This window comes from Hypanus sabinus, chromosome 10 (genome assembly GCF_030144855.1).
Source record: "Hypanus sabinus isolate sHypSab1 chromosome 10, sHypSab1.hap1, whole genome shotgun sequence".
Lineage (NCBI taxonomy): Eukaryota > Metazoa > Chordata > Chondrichthyes > Myliobatiformes > Dasyatidae > Hypanus > Hypanus sabinus.
The window spans coordinates 82,539,249-82,561,663 of NC_082715.1; the positions used below are offsets into that span (position 1 = coordinate 82,539,249).

Consider the following 22,415-nt stretch of genomic DNA (forward strand, 5'->3'; position numbering starts at 1 on the left):
ATACCGAGGCTTGGTCACAAAACATACACAGTACAGATTCCAGAGGTGTTTTGATTTTAAACAAACCAAGAGTTCATAATCCAAATCAGGTTTATTATCATTGAGACATGACGTGAAATTTGTTTTTTGTGGCACAAAAAATTACTGTAAGCTACAAAAAACTGCAAAAGATAACAAAAATTATTATAGGTTACAAAAAATAGTGCAAAAGTGGACTAGTGTTCATGAGCTCTGGCACTGTTCAGAAACCCGATGGTGGAGCAGAAGAAGCTGTTCCTAAAACATTCAGAGTGCGTTTTGGACAGCTGTACCTCCACCCTGATAGTGGCAATGAGAAGAGTCCATGTCCAGGCTGGTGAGTGTCCTTAATGATGATTACCATCTTCCTGAGGCACCATCTCTTGAAGACAACCTTGATAGTGGGGAGGCCAGTGCCTGTGATGAAGTATTAGGGTAATTGAGGAAAATGGCACTGAAGTAAATGATCAAATGTTTCAAGTGGTTGCATTTTAATATCAGAGAATACATACAAAAACAACCTGAAATTCTTATTGTTTGCAGACATCCGTGAAAACAGAAGAGAGCCCCAAAGGAATGAACATTAGAACCCCCATGTCCCCTCTTCCCCCTCCTGGAACAGGCAGCAGTAAACCGTCAAACTCCCCACCCCCCCCGCCAGAAAGCGTCAGCGGCCACTGCCACCGAACAAGAGAAAAGCCCCAAAAATAGACCACAATCTGAAGCCCAACAAAAACTATTGTTTATCCAGCATTTCTACATGCCTAGTGTCTCTCTCCCTCCCCCTCCCCTCTCTCTCACACACACACACACACACAAGGGAAAGAGAGATGTCACCCATTTCACAGCGAAAGGGGAGATCAATAAACAGTTGCTGTTTCGATCGTCCATGTTGTTATTGAATAGTCAGGCACACTCCAGGGGAAGGGGACTGAGTGATCTTATCTTGCATCCGTATCTCATGCTCACCCTTTTCTAAAAAGCAGGCCGAAGTTTAAACTTCAAAGTATGCTGCTTCTGTGAATCCAGATTGAATGCTATCATCTGTGATGTAGATCTGGGAGGATTTACAAACTGGACTGAATTACCTAATCCCAACAATTTGCAGAGAAAATAAAATCAACCAGAGCTCTTGTTTTTAAGTTATTAATGGAATGTGTTATCATCAGATGAGGACAGTAGGAAACCTAATGAAATTATTTATTATTTCTTGTTGCTCCCACGTATTCACGAGCAATAGCCACGAGAGCAATAAAAGCATACAGCAATGTGAATCAGCAATCCATTTCAGGGAAGTAGGAGGGAACGTTAGGGGAGGAAGACTTAAAGGCCAATTTAAAATTTCAGTGTAATTTATCAGTGACTGAATGCAAAAGTTCAGTTTCAATGTTACTGATCAATTGAAATAATAGAGATACCAGGATTTTATGAGTTAAATCTGTCTATAGTTTGACATGGTTTGCCATTGAAACAGATGGAAAATCCCTATTAATCCTTAGGATGAAGTGCATGATGGATTTGTACCAATATGATTACACAAATGTTTAAAAGTACTTTCAGATATTGAGAGCTTGTGCCAACATTCTACCAATTCAAGACATTCTCCTTTTTCATGTTGAGGTAGGGACATAACCTGCTTTTAGATAGTTGGTTGGAGATCGTAGTACTTAAGTGTGACCCCCTGCCTCAGAGTTCATGAGCTTATCACATTCACACCCCCGCCACTCATTGCACAGGACATAGAACATAAACCAGTACAGCAGAGAACTGGCCCATCACCTTTTAACCTACTTCATGATAATTTATTGGTTCCCTCCCACATAGACCATTTTTATTTCATCTATGTGCTTAGCTAAGAATCTCTTAAATGTCCTAACATTTCAGCCATTACCATCATCCCCAGCAGTGTGTTCTATTACCTTACAGTTTTCAATATTCCATGCAGATGTGTGCATGGAGTCAGAGGAGGTAGCAGAGGTACTTAATGAATGCTTTGCTTCAGTATTCACCTGAGAAAATAACCTTGGTAATCATGGGGATGACTTACAGCGGACTGAAACGCTTGAGCATATAGATATTAAGGAAGAAGATGTGCTGGAGCTTTTGAAAAGCATTAAGTTAGATAAGTCACAGGGACTGGACGAGATGTACCCCAGGCTACTGTGAGAAGTGAAGGAAGAGATTGCTGAGCCTCTTGCAATGATCTTTGCATCATCAATAGGGACGGGAGAAGTACCAGAGGATTGGAGATTTGCAAATGATGTTCTCTTGTTCAAGAAAGGGAGTAGCGATAACCCAGGAAATTATAGACCAATGAGTCTGACTTCAGTGGTGGGCAAATTGTTGGAGAAGATCCTGAGAGGCAGGATTTATGAGCATTTGGAGAGACGTAACCTGATTAGGGATAGTCAGCATGGTTTTGTCAAGGGCAGGATGTGCCTTACAAAACTGATTGAATTCTTTGAGGATGTCACAAAACACATTGATGAAGGTAGAGCAGTGGATATGGATTTCACATATATGCATGTATGTATATAGGAGGTATGGGATCCTAGGAGACCTTGCTTTGTAGATCCAGAACTGGCTTGCCCACAGAAGGCAAAGGGTGGTTGTAGATTGTTTGTATTCTGCAAGGAGAATGGTGATCAGTGGTGTTCGCAGGAATCTGTTTGGGACCCCTTCTCTTTTGAGTTTTATAAATGACCTGGATGAAGAAGTAGGTGGATGGGTTAGTATGTTTGCTGATGACACAAAGGTTGGGGGTGTTGTGGATAATCTGGAGGGTTGTCAGAGGTTACAATAGGACACCGATAGGATGCAGAACTGGGCTGAGAATGGGCAGATGGAGTTCAATCTAGATAAGTGTGAAGTTGTTCATTTTGGAAGGTCCAATTTGAAGATGGTGTATAATATGAATGGCAAGGCTCTTGGCAGTGTGCAGGATCTGAGAGGTCTTGGGGTCTGTGTCGATAGGGCGCTCAAAGCTGCTGTGCAGGTTGACAGTGTTGGTGTGTCAGCATTCATCAATCATGGGTATGAGTTCAAGAGCCGTGAGGTAATGTTACAGCTATGTAAGACCTTGGTCAGACCCCACTTGGAATACTGTGTTTAGTCCTGGTCATCTTACTACAGGAAGGAAGTGGAAGCCATAGAAAGGGTGCAGAGGAGATTTACAAGGATGTTGCCTGGATTGGGGAGCATGCCCTATGAGAATAGGTCGAGTGTACTTGGTCTTTTCTCCTTGGAGGGACAGAGGATGAGAGGTTACCTGATAGAGGTGATAAAACGATGAGGGGCATTGATCATGTGGATAGCCAGAGGCTTTTTTGCAGGGCTGACATGGCTAACATGAGGGGGCATAGTTTTAAGGTGCTTGGGAATAGGTACCGAGGGGATGATTTTCATACAGAGAGTGGTGAGTGCGTGGACTACATTGCCACCGGCAGTGGTGGAAGCTGATACAATAGGGTCTCTTGAGAGCCTCTTAGATAGGCACATGGAGCTTAGAAAAAATAGAGGGGTATGTGCTAGGGAAATTCTCAGCAGTCTCGAGAGTAGGCTGCTTGGTCGGCACAACATATGTTCTTTCTTACCTTTCCACTTACTGGGAGGGAACTGCAATAAATCACACACACACACACACACACACACACACACACACACACACACACACACACACACACACACACACACTCACACACACACACACACACACACACACACACACACACACACACACACACACACCCCTACTCCAGACCCCTGGTTTCCAATTCTCTATTTTATTTCTTTATTCTAATCAGCCTTTGCCCATACAATTTGCTTTAACCTAGATAGTTCAGTGCTGGCAGTAATGTTGATAGAGGTACTCAGGTACAAGCATTCAAAGAGCTATGCTGTCAGTTTAGACATCAGTAATCTAATCCCACAAGAAGATGAAGTATCTAAAATAATTAAATGAATTTGGTAAAAAAAAAATTACTGAAAGAAATAGTGATTACTGAATGATTTGGAGTTCTGCTTTTTGTGGAGAGAACTCTGATATCCTTACCTTATCGGGCTGAAATGTGACTCCAAATCACATGGATTACAAATTTTCTCATTTCAAAGGCATTTGGGCTGACTCATAAACACCAGCCATACTGTGATGCCCACATCCTGTGAAAAGATGCAAAGAAATCTCCTTTCTTGCTTTGGGGGCAAATTTATTGAGTTGTCAATTGTTCCAATTTTGAAGCTGGCCTGTTTTATCATTCCACCGTCATAATTAGCCGTCCCTTTTGTTATTCAGGTTGTGAATTTCATATCATTAGAATGCATTCTCCTCAATTAAACTTTTTTTTGCTAGTTACCTAAAATCTGTGTTTTTAAACCCTTCTGCTAATAGAAACTATATTGCACTATTAAATTATAGAAGAAAGCATGTCTTATGAGGAAAGGTTGAGCAATCTAGGGCTTTTCTCTTTGGAGCAAAGGAGGATAAGAGGTGACTTGATAGAGGTGTTTGAGGTGATGAGAGCCATAGATAGAGTGGACAGCCAGCACCTTTTTTCCCTGCATATTTCCCAGGATAGAACTGGCTAATACAAGAGGACACAATTTTATGGTGACACACACAAAATGCTGGGGAGAGTCAGCAGCATCTATGGAAAAGAGTAAACAGTCTACGTTTCAGGCCAAGACCCTTCTTCAGGACCCTCTCCGCCCAAAACCAACCTGATATCTTGGTGCATAAAGGTACCAATGATATAGGAAGGAAAAGCAATGAGGTCCTGAAGAGAGAATTTCGTGAACCAGGCAGAAAGCTGAGAAGCAGGATCTTCGAGATAGTAACTTCTGAACTGCTACCTGTGCCACATGCTAGTGAGGGTAGAAACAGGATGATTTGGCAGATAAATATGTGGCTGAGAATCTGGTGGAGGACGCAGGGCTTCAGGTTTTTGGATCATTGGGATCTCTTCTGGGGGAGGTATGACCCGTACAAAAGGGATGGGTTGCACCTGAACCAGAGGGGGGGGGCAATATTCTCATGGGCAGGTTTATTAGAGTTGTTGGGGAGGGTTTAAACTAATTTGGCAGAGGGTTGGGAACCAGAGGGAAGGGACTCAGGATAGGACAGATGGTAAAAAAGCAAAGAAAGTGTGCCATCAGACTGTGAGGAATGGCAGGCAAATGATAGGACAAAATTGCTGCCAGCAGGGTGCGTATCAGTGCATTTGGGGTGCAAAATCAAAAAGGGTAGCAAATGCAGCACTGGGTGCTATATCTTAATGCATGAAATATAAGACATAAGGTGGATGATCTTATTGCACTATTACAGATTGTCAGGGATGAATTTGTAACCATCAGTGAAACATGGCTGAAGGATGATTGTAGTTGGGAGATGAATGTCCAAGGTTACATGTTGTATTGGAGGGATAGGAAGGAAGGCAGAGGGAGCAGTGTGGCTCTGGTTGTAAAGACTGGCATCAAATCAGTGGAAAGATGTTACAGAGGATCAGAAGATGTTGAACCCTGTGGGGTGAGTTAAGAAACAGCAAGGGTAAAATGACCCTGGTGGCAGTTATATACCGGCCTCCCAACAGTAGCTGGGACGTGGACCACAGATTACAACAGGAAATAGAAAAGACGTGTCAAAACAGTAATGTAATGATAGTCGTGGGAGATTTTAACATGCAGGTTGATTGGGAAATCCAGGTTGGTAATGGGTCTCAAGAGAGTAAGTTTGTTGAATGCCTGCAAGATGGCTGTTTAGAGCAGTTTGTCGTTGAGCTTACTTGGGGAACAGCTATACTGGTTTGGGTGCTATGTAATGAATCTGAGGCAATTAGGGAGCTTAAGGTAAAAGAACCCTTAGGAGCCAGTGGTCACAATATGATTGAGTTCATCTTGAAAATTGAGAGGGAGAAAGTAAAGTCTGACGTATAAATATTTTTCAGTGGAGTAAAGGAAATTAAAATGGTTTGAGAGAGGAGTTGGCTAAAGTAAATTGGAAGAAGTTTCTGACAAGAATAACAGCAGAGGAGCAATGGTGTGAGTTTCTGGGGAAAATGAGGAAGGTGCAGGACAGATGTATTCTAAAAATGAAGAAATACTCAAATGGCAAAATAGTACAACCGTGGCTGACAAGGGAAGTCAAAGCTAATGTAAAAGAGAGGGCATACAACAAAGCAAAAATTAGCATGAAGTTAGAAGATTGGGAAGCTTTTAAAAACCTGCAGAAAGCAACTAGCAGATCATTAGGAGGGAAAAGATGAAATATGAAAGCAAGCTAGCAAACAATATCAAAGTGAACAGTAAAAGCTTTATCAAGTATGTATAAACTAAAAGAGTGATGAGTGAATATAGGACCACAAGAAAATGAGGCCAGAGAAATAATAACAGGGGACAAGGAGATGGCAGATGAAAATGAGTATTTTGCATCAGTCTTCACTGTGGAAGGCACTAGCAGTGTGCCAGATGTTGTAGTGTATAATGAAAGAGAAGTGAATACAGTTACTATTACAAGGGAGAAAGTGCTCAAAAAGCTGAAACACCTAAAGGTACATAAGTCACCCAGACCAGATGAGCTGCATCCTAGGGCTCTTAAAGAGGTAGCGGTAGAGATTGTGGAGGCTTTAGCAATGATTTTTCAAAAATCATTGGGTTCTGGCATGGCACCAGAAGACCAGAAAATTGCAAATGTCACTTCACTCTTTATGAAGGGAAGAAGGCAGCAGTAAGGGAATTATAGACCAGTTAGCCAGACATTAGTGGTTGGGAAGATGTTGGGAGTCAATTGTTAACGATGACATTATGGAGAACTTGATGATACAGGACAAGATAGGACAAAGTCAGCGTGGTTTCCTTAAGGGAAATTCTTGCCTGACTAACCTGTTGGGATTCTTTGAAGAGATTACAAATAGGATAGATAAAGGGGATGTAGTGGTTGTTGCATATTTGAACTTTCAGGAGGGCTTTGACAGGGTGCCACACATGAGCCTGCTTACCAAGTTAAGAGCCCATGGTATTGCAGGAGAATTACCAACAAAGTTAGAGCATTGGCTGATTGGTAGGAGGCAATAAAAAAAAGATAAAAGGATCCTTGTCTGGCTGGCTGCCAGTGACTAGTGGTTTTCCGCAGGGGTTGGTGTTGGGACTGCCTCTTTTTATGCTCTATAAAAATAATTTAGATGATGAAGTAGATGGCTTTGTTGCCAAGTTTGCAGAAGATATGAAGATTGATGGAGAGGCAGGTAGCATTGAGGTAGGCTGCAGAAGGACTTATACAGATTAGAAAAATGGGCAAGAAAGTGGCAGTTGAAATACAATGCTGGAAATTGCATGGTCATGCATTTTGGTAGAAGAAATAAGTGTACAGACTATTTTCTGAACGGGGAGAAAATCCAAAAGTTTGAGATGCAGAGGAACTTGGGAGTTCTTGTTTAGAACAACCTGAACGCTAACTTGTAGGTTTGCATTCATTTCAAGAGGTCTAGAACACAAGAGTAGGGATGTGATGCTGAGGCTTTATAAGGCCTAACCTTGAGTATTGTGAACAGTTTTGGGCTCCTCATCTAAGAAAAGATGTGCTGGTATTGGAGAGGGTCCAGAGATGGTTCACAAGGTTGATTCTGGGAATGCAAGGGTTATTACATGAGGAACATTTGACGGCTCTGGGTCTGTGCTCACTGGAATTCAGAAGGATGGGGGGGGGGGGGGTTCTCATTGAAACCTTTCGAATGTTGAATGGCCTAGACAGCAGATGTGGAAAAAATGTTTCCTATGGTGGGAGAGTCTAGGACAGGAAGACACATCTGCAAGATAGAGGGGCATCTATTTAAAACAGAGATGCGGAGAAATTTCTTTAGCCAAAGGATGGTGAGTTTGTGGAATTTGTTATCACAGGCAGCTGTGGAGGCCTGGTCATTAGGTGTATTTAAGGCAGAGATTGATAGGTTCTTGATTGGACATCAAAAGTCACTGGGAGAAGGCTGAGGGGTGGGGTTGAGGAGGGGAAAAAAGGATCAGCCATGATTGAATGGCAGACCAGATTCAATGGGCCAAATGGCCCAATTATTATGGTCTTGTGGTCTTATAAAATGTTGACTGTTTACTCTTTTCCATATTTGCATTCTGGCCTGCTGAGTTCCTCCACCATTTTGTGTGTGTTGCTTTGGATTTCCATATTCTGCAGATTTTCTTGTGTTTGTGACAGTTTTATGGTGATTGGTGGAAAGTGTAAGAGTGATGTCAGAGGTAATTTTTTTTATGCACGGAGTGGTGAGTGCATTGGAATGCAGTATCTGGGTGGCAGTAGAGTCAGATACACTCAGAAGGTTCAAGAGACTCCTAGATAGGCACGTGGATGAAAGAAAAAAATGGAGCGCCATGTGGGAAGGAAGGATTAGTTTGATCTTGCGCAAGATTAAAAGGTCAGCACAATATTGGGGGCCAAAGGGGCTGTACTGTGCTGCACTGTTCTATGTTCGACGATAAAGTCCTTCATTATTTATAATAGTTTTATTACATTTACCATTAATACTCCTTATTGTAAGGAAAGTTTTCATTTTCCTTCAATAACCTTGCATTATTCCGGTAAGTCTCACTAACTCTTTGGCTGTGATGGATGTGTGATATGTATGGCTGCTTAGTATTTTTTTAATTTAAAGATGCAGCATGCTACCTGGCTCTGCCAGTCAATGAGACCACACCACCCAATTACACCCCTGTGACAGTTAAACCTACTAACCTGTGCGACTCTGGGATGTGGGAGGAAACCAGAGCACCCGGAGGAAACCCACGCGGTCACAGGAAAAATTTACAGACAGCGGTGAGAATTGAACAGGGGTTGCCAGTGATGTAATAATGATACGCTAAGTACTACGCTGCAGTGACAGCAGGTATATAACAGGTATAGACACGAGATCCTGCAGATGCTGGAAATTCAGAGTAACAGAAAGCAGGTCCTGTTTATGTTGATGTTAGGGCATTCTGTTCAAATAAAGAGTAAATGCCAATTTTTCATCAAAAAATCTTTTGAGGCACGGGTTAAATTGTGTTGCCCTGGTGAATTTAAACATCAGTGATTCGACTAGTTTATCTTGTAATGTGTTCTAGGATCCATGAGGGAATCCTTATGATCTGTAAGCATTGTGAACGCTGAGCTGAATCTCCAATATCTTTTGTGTTTATATTCTGAGCTGAAGATTCACAGATGGAGTGGTTTACAAACAGATGAGAGGAAAATCATTGAGAAATTTGACATATGGGTCCCAGCCCAAGAAGTGGAAAGATTATTGCAAGGGGCTTTGGTTATTGAGAGTATATGGAAAATTACTTTACAGTCAGGAATAAAAAGGGTGTGATACACTATGTATACCTGTCTGGACACGCCTCTCTGCTGACTGCTCCTGTGGCTCCTCCCACAGACCCCTGTATAAAGGCGATTGGGGCACTGCTCCTCCCTCAGTCTTTGACATGGTCGTGCTCCCTTTTTGCTGTTAGTAAAAGCCTATCATTCACTTCCAGTCTCCTAGAGTTATTGATGGTGCATCAAAGGGTAAATGTAATACAACAGTTAAAATTGTTCTTATTTAATTCAGTTTTATATAATAAACTTTATTTTATGCTCAAAATATATACAAGAAGTGCATATTTACTAAGGTTATTTCTATGCAAATACTGTTTACTGCTGTTTAAAATTCATGGCAAGAACACATAATAATAATAATTTAATGGAGGTACAGGCCATTCCAACCCAACAACCTCATGCCGCCCAATTCCACCCATGTGACCAATTAACCTACCAACCCATTTGTCTTTGGAAGGTGGGAGAAAACTGGAGCACCCAGAGGAAACCACACAGTCACGGGGAGAATGTACAAACCCTTCACATTGTAGCATCACATGGTAACAGCGTCATGCTAACCACTATCCTACCGCGTAATAGTGACACGTTAAACGCTATGCTACTGTGTGACAGTGTCATATTAAACGTTATCCTATCATGTGATAGTGTCACGTTAAATGCTATCCTACCATGTGATAGTGTCACGTTAAACTCTATCCTGCGTGATAGTGTCACGTTAAACTCTATCCTGCGTGATAGTGTCATGTTAAACTCTGTCCTGTGTGATAGTGTCACGTTAAACTCTATCCTACTGTGTGATAGTGTCACGTTAAATGCTATTGTACTGTGTGGTAGTGTCACATTAAACTCTATCCTACTGTGTGATAGTGTCACATTAAAGGCTATCCTACCATGTGATTACGTCACATTAAACGCTATGCTGCTGTGTGATAGTTGTGGTAAACTACATATACCTGTCTGGACACGCCCCCTGCTGACTGCTCCTGTGGCTGCTCCCACAGACCCCTGTATAAAGGCGATTGAGGCCTGAGCCCGGCCTCTCAGTCTCCAGGATGTAGTATGGTGGTCACTCACTGCTTGTTCCTTCTTCCAGACAATAAAAGCTGATATCTCGCCTTTACGTCTCAGAGTGAGTTATTGATGGTGCATCAATAGTGTCATATTAAACGCTATCCTACTGTGTGACAGTTTCATGTTAAACGCTATCCTACCATGTGATAGTGTCACGTTAAACACTATGCCCCTGTGTGATAGTGACTGTTAAATACTATGCTACTATGCCAACCCAAGAGCTTGCTGAACATTTACATTTTGTTCCCTGTGCCCTGTTTGCGAAGGAGACAAGAACTTGGGAGTTTGAGAACTGCAGGAGGAACGAATGGGAAGAGAAGCTGAGTTGGCATTTCGGTCAATGGTTCTTCAGCAGAACTGGAAAAGTGAGAGAATAAGAATGTTATGTTGCAAAAAAGGTGCAGGGGGTGGAGTGGACAGAGGAAATGTCTGTGGTAGGGTGCAGAAAAAGTTTTAAATTACTTTAAATACCAGCAGTTAGAGACAGAAGACAAAAAAAAATGAAGGAGCTAATTAAAAGGAAATAGCCAGCAATGGCTGTTGAGAGACGAGAGAACTAAAAGATTCAAAATTGATTCAAGATTGTTTAATGTCATTTCTGGTTCACGAGTGCAGAGGAGAATGAGATAATTGTTACTCTAGATCCAATGCTGTACAAAAGTAAAGACAATAATTTAAAAAACACACTAATTATAAATACATAAAATAGCTCATCTATAAATTGATTGTATGGCCATGAGTATCTGTACTTAAGGTAGCTCTGACTCTCTCTTTAGGTGCCTAGCCATTCAGTGTGAGTGATCATGTCTCTCCATGCATCACACTCTGACAGAATGATAAAGTAGTGGTGGTGTTGATCAGCCTTACTGCTGGGAAAAGTAGCTATCTTTGAGTCTGGTGCTACACTGCCTCCTCCCTGATGGAAGTGACAGAAAGTCCTCAAGCAGGGTGTGTTGAATCTTTCATGATGTTACTGGCCCTTTTCCGGCACCTTTCTGTATATACAGTATGTTCTTAACAGCTGGTAGGCTGGTGCTGGAGGTATTTTTAAAGATTAAAGATGACCTTTATTTGTTCCATGTATATTGAAACATACAGTAAAATTTGTCATTTGCATCAATGACAAATACAGTCCAAGAATCTGCTGGGGGAAGCTTGCAGGTATCATCACGTTACTGGCCAGCACAGCAAGCTCACAACTTACTAACCCTAACCTGTGTGTCTTTGGAATGTGGGAGGAAACCCACACAGTCACAAGGAGAATGTACAAAGTCCTTACAGAAAGTGGGGTGAACTGAACCCCAATCGGTGATCTCTGGCATTGTAAAACATTATACTAACCACTATGCTTCCAACATTTGAGACAGAAGGGAAAAGAAAACCAAAGAACTAATGGAAACCAAATATCCAGCAGTGCCCGTCAAGCAAAGATAGTATAACTGTGAACTGTGAAGAGTAACTGTGAATCTCAGGGTAGTATATGGTGATATACATGTACTTATATAATACACCATACCCGTGTTATGGGGAAAGGTTAAATAGGTTAGGACTTCATTCACTAGTGATTAGGAGGAAGAGGGGAGATTATGAGAGGTATAGATAGGGCAAATTCAAGCAGGCTTTTTCCATTGAGGTAAGGTAAGAGTAGAATTAGAGATCATAGGCTAAAGGTGAAAGGTGAAATATTTAAGGGAACCTGAAGGTGAAGATCTTCATTCAGAGGGTGGTGCATGTGTTGAACAAGTTGCTATTGGAAGTGGTAGATGCGGATTCAATTGCAATATTTAAAAGAAGTTTGGATAAGTGCAACAATTTCAGGTAACAGCATCTGTTTGCATTGAGCTGGATATTTCAGTTACACCTTCTACTTTTGTTTTTGTTCTCTTGTCTCCATTTAATGTAATGGTTCCCTTGACAACTGCACCGTATCACAGACATTCCCACTATTGTCTCCAAATTTTTCCCTTTCTGCAACTTAACCCATGCTTGTTTCCACATCTCTGCAGTTCTGAAGAGTGACAGTGACCTTGAACGTTACCTTTGCTTCGTCTGATATCCTGGAAAAGCTCACAAGCAATCGAGGACATTCAAATTATCGTCATTGTTGTCGTACAGGAAATGCTGCAATTTACGGTCTCCACGTTAGCCGAACAGTTAGTATGGCACAATTACAGCTCTGGGCATCTGTCATGTTTTATAACTCCCAAAAGGAATCAAAAGGAAAACACAGGAGCCAGGAATATTTGTGTACTCAGTTAATCTTTAGTGAGGCGCTCTCATGTGACATGCTGCCATTATGACAGATTCCATTCATGTGCCTCTCACACATAACCCACAATGAATTATATAAACAAACAAATAATGCTTCATCAAACAATATATTTTCAATATTACTCAAATATTAAAATACCACACGTCTCCCTGCTTAGCTCAATGTAAAAGATGTTTCAACTTAAATGAGAGACATTTTTGCTCTCCAATACATCTTAATTATACAGTATACAATACAATTCAATTACTATATCGATATCTACAGCATAGGAAGTTTTAAATTGTCCTGTTCAAGCCTAAAAATGCAAACACTGTGGAGGATTTTTTACTTTTGTGCGATAACATCTTTCCTGACAGCGGTAGTGGTAGTGGTGGGGGTGGCTCACTCTGCTTGGCAGGTGAGACTTGTGCTTGTGAAACAATCTCAGGTTCTGAGACTACCTCCATGCTGGTTGCAGGAGTTGACTCTGGGACTGCAGAAAGCGGTTCTGACAGTTCTGGACATCTTTCTTCTCTAAGAACTGACTCGGCACTCCTCAACTGATCAATGTGTTGTCTCCAGATGACATCAGATACACATCTCCAGTGTGTAGGAGAGTGCTTCAGTTCTGTCCTTAAACTTTCCAAGTACCAACTGCTTGTCCATGAGTGAAACATCGAACATCGAACCTCCTTGTTTGAGGAGCCAGACTTGTCTCAGCTATTCTGAGATTGAGTTTGAGGACATCCAAGCGTTCGAATGAGATGCACGGGATGACCCAATAACTGCATTACTAGTGTGCTGTTGGTTGTGGAGGGCACTGCATTGCGATATGCAAGGAGGAAATTGGTGAGCTTCTGATTCTGTGTCATTTTAGTGTGTTCTGGTGACATTGTTCACAGTGCTTTCTTTTGACTCTGGACAAACCTTCCCACCAAGCCATTTGTTGCTGGGTAGCATGATGCAGATGTAATAGGTTTTATTCCATTCACTTTCAGGAATGACTAAAACTGTTCCACAAACTGTGGTCCATTGCCACTGACTAAGTGGAACAGCAAACCATAAGACATAGGAGCAGGATGAGGCCATTTGGCTTTTTGAGTCTGCTTTACCATTTAATCATGGCTGATCCTTTTATTCTCCTCCTCAGCCCCATTTCCCAGCTTAAATACACCCAATGACCTGGCCTCGATAGCTGCACGTAGCAACAAATTCCACAAATTCACCACCCTCTGGCTAAAGAAATTTTACCGCATCTCTGTTTTGAATGGATGCCCCTTGATGCACCATCAATAACTCACACTGAGACGTAGGCGAGATATCGGCTTTTATTGACTGGAAGAAGGAACCAGGAGTGAGTGTCTATCATACAAGGTCCTGGAGACTGAGGCCGATCTTCAGGCCGCAGGTCTCCTTTATACAGGGGCCTGTGGGAGGAGCCACAGGAGCAGTCAGCAGGGGCGTGTCCCGACAGGCACATAGTTCACCACACCCCTAACATTGCATTTGCCTTCCTCACCACCGACTCAACCTGCATGTTAACCTTCAGGGTGTTCTGCACAAGAATTCCCAAGTCCCTTTGCATCTCAGCGTTTTGGATTTTCTCCCCATATAGAATATAGTCCACACATTTATTTCTACTATCAAAGAGCATGACCATGCATTTTCTGACATTATATTTCATTTGCCACTTTGTTGCCCATTCTCTTGATCTGTTTAAATCCTTCTGCATCCTCCCTGTTTCCTCAACACTACCTGCCCTTCCATCACTCTTCAATTCATCTGCAAACTAGGCAACAAAGCCATCTCTTTCATAATCTAAATCATTGATCTACAACATAAAAAGAAGTGGTCCCAACACTGACCCCTGTGGAACACCACTAGTCACTGGCAGCCAACCAGACAAGAATCTTTTTATTCCCACTCACTGCCTTCTTCCAATCAGCCAAAGCTCTAACCATCTTACTAACTTGACAAGAGGCTTCTCAACACGTCAACAGTGTGTGAGGCTGTAGTGGAGGCTATTGGGAATACTCCTGGCTACTTTGTAGCAGCATCCACTGCTACCAAGAAATTTGTGTCTAAGAATGCTCCAGCAAGGCCCAACAGTACCCTCTGACAGGGCAATGCAGGCCATTCCCAGGGATGGAGAGGTGTTGGGGATGTGTTGGCATCCTGCATAGTGCAAGGAAAGCTTCTCGATCTGCTGATCTATCCCAGGCCACCAGACAAAGCTTTAATTTTGACCATGCCTTGATGATTGCATGTAACCTCTATAACACTTTAGCTCTCAGCTTGGATGGTATGACAACTTTCAATACCCACTTAAAGCAGTCACCGTCAAGGGTGAGTTCATCCCAGCACTAGTAAGATTGGGGAACTGGCATTTCTGCTGCATATTCCAGCCATCTTGGATTACCAAGTAGATCTGAGATAGTGTGAGGTCATTTCTCATCTTTTTGTTTTAACTTAAACATCCCTTTTTGCCTTTCCGAAGAAAAAAAATATGCTGCACTTCAACAGGTAGGTAGTAATCTTGGGTTGGTTTTAAAACATCCTCACCACCACTGTTGTTTTGTAACTCCGGAAACTAGTCAAAAGGAACATTTATGTAGTTTTTCTTTAATGAGGCATTCACATATGAGATGGGGGCATATGCCATTTACGTGCTTCTCATGTATAACACATTATAAATTATGTAAACAAAGAAAGAATGTTTAATCAAACAATATATTTACAATATTACTCTAATATTACTGAAATATTAAATACACTACAGCATCTGAGTTTGGAGTTCCAACACCATCTGTAAAAAATTTGTATGTCCTTCATGTGAGTGCGTGGATTTCCTCTGGGTCCTCCATCTCCTCCCGCATCACCAAGACGCACTGGTTAATAGGTTAATTGGCCACTGTAACTTATCCTGCGATTAAGCTCAGATTATGCAGGGCAGTGTGGCTCACTGGGCCGGAAGGCCCTCTGTATCTCTAAATAAAGAAATAAATTGGAACAAACAGAATGCTTACAGTGCCATGGATGCTGTCCTTCGAAATAGATATGAAAACAAGCCACTGCCTACTCTGTCAGGTGGACATAAAACATTCCCATGATACTAATTTGAAAAAAGAGTTCTCCTTCATGCATTAATTATCTCTCAGTCAAAATGATTAATAATTTGCTGGTGATTTTTACTTTGCAGATACAGGAACTTGCTGTGTTAAATATTTACCATGTCCTATATGCAAAGCAATACCTAAAAAGCACTTTATTGGCCCTAAAAACAAGTTAAGAAACTTGATATTGTATAAGGTGCTACAGAAATACAAGGTTCATTTCTTTCTATCTGAAGTTCCCACAAATGGCAATGAAACCAGTGACCAATTTTTTTTTGTGCAAACACGAGGAAATCTGCAGATGCTGGAAATTCAAACAGCACACACAAAATGCTGGTGGAACACAGCAGGCCAGGCAGCGTCTATAAGGAAAAGCACTGTCGATGTTTTGGGCCAAGACCCTTCATCAGAACTAACTGAAAGGAGAGATACTAAGAGATTTGAAAGTAATCTGGGGAGGGGAAAAGTGAAATGATAGGAGAAGACTGGAGGGGATGGGATGAAGCTAAGAGCTGGAAAGGTGATTGGTGAAAGTGATACAGAGCTGGAGAAGGGAAAGGATCATGGAACGGGAGGCCTCAGGAGAAAGAAAGGAGAAGGGGGGGGGGGGGAGCACCAGAGGGAGATGGAGAACAGGCAGGGTGATGGGCAGAGAGACAGAAAAAAAACAAACAACTAAATATGTCAGGGATGGGGTAAGAAGGGGAGGAGGGGCATTAATGGAAGTTAGAGAAGTCAATGTTCATGCCATCAGGTTGGAGGCTACCCAGCCGGTATATAAGGTGTTGTTCCTCCAACCTGAGTGTGGCTTCATCTTGACAGTAGAGGAGGCCATGGATAGACATATCAGAATGGGAATGGGACGTGGAATTAAAATATGTGGCCACTGGGAGATCCTGCTTTTTCTGGCAGACCAAGCGTAGGTGTTCAGCGAAATGGTCTCCCAGTCTGCGTCAGGTCTCACCAATATATAAAAGGCCACACCGGGAGCACCGAATGGAGATTCACACCAGCTGGAGATGTCTTCCTTTTTTAAACAAAGGGGCTTCCCTTCTTCCACCATCAACTCTGCTGTCAAGCGTATCTCTCCCATTTCCCGCACATCTGCCAGCCACCCCATCCACCCGCCACCCCACTCAGAGTAGGATTCCCCTTGTCCTCACCTACCACCCCACCAGCCTCCAGTTCCAACGTATAATTCTCCGTAACTTCCGCCACCTCCAACTGGATCCTACTACCAAGCACATCTTTCCCTCCCCTCCCTTTCTGCTTTTCGCAGGGATCGCTCCCTACGCGACTTCCTTGTCCACTCGTTCCCCCCCATCCCTTCCCACCGATCTCCCTCCTGGCACTTACCCTTGTAAGCGGAACAAGTGCTACACCTGTCCTTACACTTCCTCCCTCACCACCATTCAGGGTCCCAGACAGTCCTTCCAGGTGAGGCGACACTTCACCTGTGAGTCGGCTGGTGTTGTATACTGCGTCTGGTGCTCCCGGTGTGGCCTTTTATATATTGGTGAGACCCGATGCAGACTGGGAGACCATTTAGCTGAACACTTATGCTCAGTCCACCAGAGAAAGCAGGATCTCTGTGGTGAATTATATTTACCTGTCTGGACACGCCCCCTGCTGACTGCTCCTGTGGCTCCTCCCACAGACCCCTGTATAAAGGCGATTGAGGCCTGAGCCCGGCCTCTCAGTCTCCAGGATGTAGTATGGTGGTCAACCACTGCTTGTTCCTTCTTCCAGTCAATAAAAGCCGATATCTCGCTTTTACGTCTCAGAGTGAGTTATTGATGGTGCATCAATCTCCCAGTGGCCACACATTTTAATTCCACGTCCCAATCCCATTCTGATGTCTATCCACAGCCTCCTCTATTGTCAAGATGAATCCACACTCAAGTTGGAGGAACAACACCAGCCTCCAACCTGATGGCATGAACATTGATTTCTCTAACTTCCGTTAATGCCCCTCCTCCCCTTCTTACCCCATCCCTGACATATTTAGTTGTTTGTTTTTTTTTCTGTCTCTCTGCCCATCACCCTGCCTGTTCTCCATCTCCCTCTGGTGCTCCCCTCCCCCTTTCTTTCTCCCTAGGCCTCCCGTCCCATGATCCTTTCCCTTCTCCAGCTCTGTATCACTTTAGCCAATCACCTTTCCAGCTCTTAGCTTCATCCCACTCCCTCCGGTCTTCTCCTATCATTTTGCATTTCCCCCTCCCCCCACTACTTTCAAATCTTTTAGTATCTCTCCTTTCAGTTAGTCCTGACGAAGGGTCTCGGCCCGAAACGTCGACAGTGCTTCTCCTTATAGATGCTGCCTGACCTGCTGTGTTTCACCAGCATTTTGTGTGTGTTGTACCAATTTTTTTTCTGCCAGATTTGGATTTATTTATCACATGTACGTTGAAACATACAGTGAAATGTGTTGCTTGCATTAACAACAAACAACACACCAGTAATATTAATCCTATTGTATTTCTTTGAATGTACCTCAGGGTAGGATACCGTGATATAATCTGATCATAAATTGACTTTGAACTTTCAGAAAATATACCGATTAAAGCTCTGGGGTTGCCTGCTTTAAAATGAGTGATATTGGATCCTTTGCAACAGCCGACAGCAGTATTGTGCTATACTTAAAGTCATAGTAATTTGGCCAGATGACGTGTTCAAATCTGCATGCAAAACTAAGTCTTGATATAACCAAATTTAAACAAAATACGGTAATTTCACGGCAAGTTAAATGCTCTTTTCTATTGTGTATTTGCATGTGATCTTTAATGCCTTAATTTAAAATGTTTGCCGTGCAACTTTCCAAAAAAAAGGCAAGTAAAAACTAAGGACCAACTTGAACAGAGCTGCCCAGCGCAGGCACGGGTGACGTCTGCATTGTGAGGCAGACAGTCTCAGTGCAGCGTCGGCAGCGGTGACCACGCATGCGTTGCGGTCGGGGGAGCCGGAGGAAGACGGACAGGGACGGACCGAGGGTTGGCGGGTTCGGCTTGTTGTATATGTGTGGCGGCAGCAGTGAGGGGCAGGTGATCGGGTTGAATGAGGGTTAGAGGAGCGGGTGTATGCTCTGGCCGGGCGTCTGATACGACAGGGAGGCAACGTGACTACGGCTTGGTGCCTTCCTTCCACTGCACTAGTTATTCACACTTCTCGGGGCTGCTCGGCGCACCGGGACGCGGCCTAAATGTAATGCTCGTTCCATGAAATCCCAGCGGCAGAAGAAGAGATCTGGAGCTTCTCTTCACCCTTTATTTCGGGGAGGACGTATAAGAGGCAGTCCGCTCTGTTAGGGCGGTGCAGAGATAGTGCTGAGCTGGTCCAAGCAGTGCAGCATCCCAAGAAGACGAGCTGGAAGGGGCGGGGAGGTTCAGTATTATTACATCTTTTTTTTGTTTAAAGTGTCACACTGTTTCAAAGGAATTAGCTTATTTCTAAATAATAGTTCTGTAAGTGTTACTTTAGAATGTCCTGATTCTTCCAAGATTCTGTAATCATCTTTTGCATCTCATTTTATGTCAACTGTTGGGATTATGAACTCAGCTATTTTAGCCCCTTTCCCCAGAAGATAGGGTTGAATTAATTGATGAGGAGGGATTGCACAAGGTATTCGTGGATATGCCAGATTTAAAGAGTAAATGAGGTGCTTGAAAATGGGGTTAAAGTTTGTTTTTGTAGATTTTGCTGTAGGGCACAGAATAAGGGGATTTCAAATACAAGAGACTGCAGATGCTGAAATATGGAGCAACAGGCAATCTATTGGAATAACTGAGGGCAAGCAGCATGGAAGTGGGGTGTTTGGAGGAATTGTTGATTTTTTTTTGCATCAAAACCCTGCATCACATGTAGTTTTATTGTAAAGTTAGAGCCAGAATATTTAAGGAATGTAATCAAAAATGAACATAATAGCATGAGGTAATGAAAATCTGCAGCAAAACACAAAGGAACTAAAGGTGCTCAGTAAGTCAAGTAGCATCTATGGAGGGAAATGGACACTGGACGTTTTGAACCAAGGAAGGTTCTCCAGTACTTTGTGCTGCCCTAGATTTCATAGAATTTTCAATCTCTTGTAATGGAAATCTGGATCTGCTTTACATTGGTGATGGTTAAGAGGAGAGTGAAGATGTAAATTCTACTGCAATTGTTCAACAAGAGTTCAACAAGACTTATTGAGGCAAGGTGGGTTGATGTAACCCATGTGCCAGTCTGTCATCAACCAATTCTCAGGGCTAAGGGGAGTGAAGGTCCCACTCTCTTCCTGGGAGATGATGGCACCAAGGTGTAAGATTTTCTGTGCTACCAACCTTGAGTTTAAAACCCAGGAGACTTTCAGGGGTGAAGGGATGGACATGCTGATGGATTTGGGGTCAGACATCAGAATCTTAGGAAGTTTTTAAAAATCTTCTTTAAACTGTTTTATTTAGTAGCTGCTGCTTCGATTTTCCTTACATTTGAAGTTAGCTAAAGCAAAAAACAATTTGGCAAATTTATAAAAGATGTTGCTCTTTGGTAGTTTTATGCATCTATTTGACCTTAATGCCTCACTTTTTAAGAAAAATACAGTCTACTATTAGACATTATAGACATGTTTGCAAGATTTTTAAAGATTTTAGCAATTTTTCTGGTCTCTTCCTGTGTAGGCTCCCAATTCCTGTCATGTCGTCCGATGATCCTTTGATATCAGTGGGAAATTGTGAAAGTGAAGATGAAGTGATATTTGTGAGCGTATGTATTGTAAGCTTCGAGACTCCTGATTGTGCTCTGCTTTTTGTCTCTGGTCCTTTGTGTTATGGGAGACCTCTATTTCATGCAAGCAGAATTGCAACTCCATTTCATGTGATTTTCACCTGGAGTAATTGTCATGGCCATGCATAAATAGATGCCATATCATTCAAGGTGACATATTGCCAGAAGTGATTTGTTGTGGCTCTGAGTCTTCCTTATGAAGCCAAATGGTTATCAACCAGACCTAGCCACAGTACTTAAGGTGAACTGTGACTGAAGGCTGGTACTTTACCGTTATCAACTTTATTCGTCAATTGTATTAAAAATTTGCTTTGGGGGTGTTGGTATGACATGCAACAAAAATAGTTCAACAGTTTTCAACAGTTATAAAGAATGATTTAAAATAAAGTTATCGGTTAAAGTATGGATGTGAATTAAAATACATACAAACCAGCATTTGTTTACAGTGTAAACAGCATTATAAAAAGTGGTATAAAGTGTTTACAGTGCAATGACTGAGGTAATAGAGGGGGTAGGGGTGAGGAGGGAATGGTTGATCAGATTATGGTAACTCTTGGGGGAAGAATCTTTTAAGATGATGGGAAGGTTTTGTTTTAATAGCTCTATAGCACTTTCCAGAACTGTCTTTGGAATGCAGTGCTGAAATGTGTTTCCTTAGGTTGGACCTGTTCCTTGCATAAATGGGTTTTCCATTTACATTTATAAATTGCCATTCTTTAATGCTGTTGTACATTGAGCTTTTATTTTATTCCTTTTTATTTTCTTTTATTTTCATTGCTTTGTTTTTCAACAGTCAAACCAGTCCTTCTTCCAAGACTTTATTTGGCATTCTCTTGCCCTTGAGTGCTGACATATGAGTAGGAATCACTAAAGCAAGATCCCCCTTTATAAGAGGCAGTTTGCACTAGCTGTGCTCTATTATAACCATTTACTATCTCTAGGATCCGTAGAGGATGTGATGTTGGCAACTGATCAAGTTTCTTTTGGTGCTGTAGAGCACTACCTTGTTATGCAAGCAGATTACGTATTTTGAAAAGTGAGAAATAGTCTTGTGATAAGAGAGATTTTGGCTTGCTTGTGAGTTTGCTTATTGGTGAGCATGATTGAGTTCCAAATGACCTGATGTGATCTTTGACAGATTCAAATGCAGCATAGTTTTATGTTCTATTTTGTTCCTTGATGGAGTGGACTCAGGATTTGTGGGTTTACCTGAAATGCGATGAAAGAATGAGGGGTTGCCATGGGTAAAGATCACACATGTACTTGACGCAATATTTGGACCACCACAAGTTACGTGGTACTGTTGCAAGGGTCTTAGCCCGAAACGTCAACTGTTTATTTTTTCCCATAGATGCTGCCTGTCCTGCTGAGTTCCTCCAGCATTTTGGGCATGTTGCTTGGATTTCCAGCATTTGCAGTTTTCTTGTTTGTGACATGGTACTGTTGGTTAGGCCTTTCATTTAGGTTCAAATGACAATTTTAACTGCTTAATTTTCTCATCCTGAAAGTAATATGCATGTAGACAGGTATGGTGATTACTTAATGCCTTTGTTTCCTAGTGTATGTACAATTGTCACCAGAAGGGTGCCTTCAGGTACTTAAAGCTGAAACACTTCTCACTCTATCTTGCGAAGTGATAGCTCCCAGAGGTTCAACAGGATTCAGATGCTGTCCAACTCCTCCAAGCTGTGCTTCCTGTATTGTTGGTCTTTAGCAGATACTGACATGCACTCTAGAATTTCATGTCTGCCAGTTGTTCTTTAATACCGAAATTCTAAGCAGGCTCTCGATGCCACATCAAATTCTTATCAAACTTTAAAATAACATGCCAATGGAGTGCATAGGAGAAGTT

The 22,415-nt window shown here is 42.3% G+C and overlaps 1 protein-coding gene across 7 annotated transcripts in view; it reads left to right on the forward strand.

Moving 5' to 3' along the window:
- Positions 1-18,724: 18,724 nt before the first annotated feature.
- Positions 18,725-22,415, forward strand: part of znf451 (zinc finger protein 451) — a 49,837-nt gene continuing 46,146 nt past the window's right edge. For 2 of the 7 annotated variants that reach the window (XM_059982260.1, XM_059982266.1), the window contains exons 1-2: positions 18,725-18,803; positions 20,458-20,542. In XM_059982260.1, coding sequence (XP_059838243.1) covers positions 18,745-18,803; positions 20,458-20,542 — 144 coding nt within the window. In that variant the 5' untranslated portion in view covers positions 18,725-18,744. Of the gene's footprint in view, positions 19,267-20,457; positions 20,543-22,415 lie in introns of all 7 variants that reach the window. The other 5 variants (XM_059982265.1, XM_059982263.1, XM_059982261.1 and 2 more) reach the window with 5 other exon arrangements.